This window comes from Cynara cardunculus, unplaced genomic scaffold (assembly GCF_001531365.2).
Source record: "Cynara cardunculus var. scolymus isolate 2C unplaced genomic scaffold, CcrdV1 Un_Scaffold_2373, whole genome shotgun sequence".
Lineage (NCBI taxonomy): Eukaryota > Viridiplantae > Streptophyta > Magnoliopsida > Asterales > Asteraceae > Cynara > Cynara cardunculus.
Window position 1 is genome coordinate 10,380 of NW_020201067.1, and position 4,363 is coordinate 14,742.

The 4,363-nt window shown below is 41.7% G+C and overlaps 1 protein-coding gene across 1 annotated transcript; it reads right to left on the reverse strand.

Annotated features, from left to right (window-relative positions):
* Positions 1-217: 217 nt before the first annotated feature.
* Positions 218-3,067, reverse strand: LOC112503010. The gene is made up of 4 exons (XM_025107060.1): positions 2,257-3,067; positions 1,602-2,123; positions 773-1,515; positions 218-688 (listed from the first exon to the last, which is right to left on the reverse strand). The coding sequence occupies exons 1-4, from the start codon at positions 3,065-3,067 to the stop codon at positions 218-220; spliced, it is 2,547 nt and encodes an 848-aa protein (XP_024962828.1).
* Between the last annotated feature and the right edge of the window lie 1,296 nt (positions 3,068-4,363).

Here is a 4,363-nt window from a genome sequence, read left to right on the forward strand (position 1 = left end):
CTTTACCAAAAGATGTTGAATGGATTTGAACCAGTCTGCACTCTCTCAAAAGACTTGTACTCCAGAATCTTAGTAAGTCTTTAAATATTATATGCACTTGCTATTTATAGCAAGTGCATAAACCGCCATCCACTTAAATATTAAAACAATTACTCACACGCACACACACACACACATCTAATATATATATACAAATTTCTAAATCTAAAACCAAAAATTATGAAACATGAATATTACAGCAAACCAGATCCGGTGGTTCATCCTTCCAAAGCATACGATCTTGTGTAGGAAGACGCCTCTGACAAGCAAGCCACAAACAGAATGCATGTTTAGGGATATGGCCATAGAACAAAACCGCTTTGTGCCAAGGAACGACCGGGAGAGATCTCTCTAAAACAGCCCAAGCATTACTCACCGTGAAGTCTGAAGCAGAAGTGAGATCTTCCCCCCAAAGAACTCTATCACGAACTGAATCAATCAACGAAGGTAATGGAGAAGTATGCAGCTCAGCAAACCTACTACTCCAATCATCCGGCCAAATACCATCCCAACTCATTAAAAGATCACGAACTGTCGTAAAAGTAGAGAACCCACTTGAATAGACAAACCGATAAGAGATAAAAGCCGAAAGATGACCACAGGATAGCCAACTATCCTCCCAAGCATTTGTATCCCGACCATCACTAACCTAGGAAAACAAAAATCTTCGCAATTGAGTACGTAAGTCCAACAGCTTGCGAAAGATCCACGACCAATTTGAGTTTTTGCTAACCAGCCAGAAGGGAGAGGAGCGAAGATTATGACTATACACCCAACAAACCCACAAAGAATCCCGATGCCTCACAATATCCCACACATGTTTAGCAAGTAAAGCTCTATTCCAAGTGGACAATCGCTTAATCCCAAGGCCTCCAGAAGCAAGAGGTCGACAGACCATATCCCAAGATAATCTACATCTACCGCRAGGATCATCCCTTAGAGCCCAAAGGAAATTCCTAAAAATAGATTCAAGATCATGGATTCCCGCAGACGGGAATAAGAACACCGACATCCAATGAAGTTGGAGGGATTGCAGGACCGATACGATAAGTTGACGTTGCCCCCCTCCAAACGACAGAAACTTGGACTTCCAATTAAGAATGCGACCCTTCACCATAGCAATTAACGGAGCATAATCACATAGCTTCAACCGAGCCTGAGATAAAGGGACCCCCAAGTATCGGACAGGAAACGAACCAAGCTTGAAAGGAAGACACTCTAGAATGGCCTCCTTAATGTTAGGAGGAACATTACCAAAGTAACTTTCGCTTTTTTCAAGGCTTGGTGCTAACCCCGAACGACTCTGAAAAAGAAAGAGTGCCTTTTTGAGCAGTTCCACTGAAAGAACATCCCCTTTAGTAAAAACAAACAAACCATCAGCGAAATAAAGATGTGTGAAATGCAGCTCTTCACAACCCCGATGGTAACCAAAATCAGCAGCTTCCCGAATGTAATGCTTAAGGAGCATAGAAAACCCTTCCATCACAACATGAATAGATAAGGGGATAAAGGATGCCCTTGCCTAAGACCCCTCCGTCCATGAAAAAACCCATAGGAATTACCATTGATCGCAAGTGAGTAGGAGGCGGTAGACACCATCTCCCTTATCCACTTGACTAGAACCGGATGGAATCCTAAACCTTGAAGCATAACAATGAGGAAACGCCAGTCCACAGTATCATAAGCTTTTTTTATATCAATTTTGAACGCACACCTAGGTGGTTCCGACGACGTCTGGTACCCAGAAACAAGCTCATGTGCCATAAGAATATTATCCGTGATCCTCCTACCCGGGATAAACGCTGATTGGGCTTTATCAATTAAGGAATCCAAAGATCCCTTCATTCTGTTAACAATGACTTTACTAATGCATTTGTAAAGCATTGTACAGCAAGCTATGGGCCGGTAATCCGTAACCCGAGATGCATTAACAGATTTAGGGAGAAGACAGATAAGAGTATGATTCAAATTCTTCGGGAGGTTACCTCGATAAAAGAAATTGTGGATAGCAAGCTCCACATCACGGCCAACAATATCCCACGCAGCTTTGAAAAACTTGGAAGAAAAACCATCAGATCCAGGAGCTTTATAATAGCATAGCATTTTTAATTTCGTCATTTAGAATCGGCCGGATCATGTGGTTAGCTTGCGATAAAGAGAGCTTTCTCATGAAGACATCATCAGGCATAGACGGATCGGGGGAGACATACCTCATACCCAAAAAATCTTTAAAATGATCAACGAACACTATCAGGACATCTTCACCATAGAAGTAATCACCACCACCAATACAGACCGAATGAATGGAGTTGGTGTGATGCCTCTCTTTGATCACCTTATGGAAGAATTTGGTATTCATATCACCATCATTTAACCATTTAATTTTAGCCCCTTGCTTAGTAGCACATTCTTCGTCCCAACAAGCATTCTGATACGCAATACGGATATGGCCAACTTCAAGTCCCAACTCGTCATTAGAAGGGTCTTTATCTACATCCAACTGAATACGATCCAATTCAGTCTTCAAAAAAAAGACACATTTTGCAAGGTTACCATACGAATTTTGAAGTTTACGAAGCGGAGTCTTGAGAGCCTTCAAGTGAGAAGTCACTCGAAACATAAAGGTGCCCTCAATATTTTTAGCCCATTCGTCCTTAACAACTTGTAAAAAAGCAGGGTGGTCAGTCATGAAACTGTCGAATTTGAAGCCATACCTCTTTTTCCGAGTGCCACCTTTGAAAGATAAGACAACCAGCGAATGGTCCGAAAGGCCCGAAGGATGAAACTGAACTCTGGCATCATGGATTTCAGAAATAAAATCTGAATTAGCCATAGCCCTATCGAGTTTGCGCAAGATACCCCCTTTAGCGTTCAGCTTTTGGTTCCAAGTGAAATGGACACCAGAGTAATGTAGGTCAAAAATTTCAACATCCTCAACGCACGTAAAAAAGTTAGACATATCCGCATTACGACGAGAAGACCCACCAAACCCATCATGGGGAAATAACATGGTATTGAAATCCCCCATTACAACCCACAGATGAGTACCAATCAGAACTTTAAATTTCCTCAATCCTGACCATAAATCTCTTCTGGCATTACAAACATTAGCCCCATAGACCAGAGAAAGGAAAATATAATCTTGGCCACCCCTTAAAAATACCTTACAATTTCGGAATTGACTATGGGCTTCCAAGGCCACAACATCTAAAGCTTGTGGATCCGATTGACCAAACAAATTTGGGCAAACACTTTCTAGGGAATCCTTAGAAACATGTGATTCTACAATGGCACACAAACACAAATCATTACAATGAATAAAATTTCTCACCTCTTTTTGCTTAACCGGAGAGTTGAGCCCCCAGATATTCCACGAAGAAAAGTTCAACATGATGAAGAGGTTGGAACATCCCCTTGGCCCCTATTGTCCTCATCCACAATTCGAACAACATGATCTTTTCCAGCACCAACCTGAGAGTCCGCTTGAGTACCCTCTCCCCCTAATTGCTCAAGAACGCCAAATCTGTTGGAAGCTTCCACAGGGTCTTTCATAACCCCCCTTCGAGGCAAACGAAAGTTTTTTATCACAGAAGAAAGGAGTGGAGTAGAAGTAGCCATAGGGTGAGAAGATTGGTAAGAATGGGAGGAAGAGGCCACGGAAACAACATTTAAACCAAAATCACCAGAAACATTCCGCACAATTTTACCTTGTTGAACAACCGGTTCACCACCCGAGGCGCCCATAATCCTTTCCTTTTCCTGTTCATGTTGTGAATTATTCGCTACCAAGGACGATGCAAGAGGGCCAGACTTGCCACTCTCAATAACCTGCCGGGTACCATGGAGATTGGGCTTACCTCCAGATTTGGCGCGCCAATATTTTTTCTCCACTCTAATAAACCCTTCGGAGTCTTTCCACACATCAACATGCTTCCCTTTATTGTGACAAGCGGCTTTTACACAGGTCGACTTTTTGTGACCAAAAATATTGCAACTGTTTTGATTGATTAGTACAAGAAATGTATTTTGAATTTTTAGACATTGTATCTGGTCATGTTAGATTCTTGTACTAAGGGACCTGAATGGAATGATATCATGTATTTCTTTTGTATGAAATATGTGTTACATGCAATATGTGGGTTGGGGCGTTACAGAATGGTATCAGAGCCCGAGTTTAAGAGATTTAGGTATTTAACAGCATGATACCTAGACTTAAACTGTTTTATTGCATGTTAAGGGTCCCGGACATAGTTAGCACCATTGGAGATAAATATGATGGGTTAAAAGAACAGTGTGTAAGGTAAATTTTAATTACATATGGCCA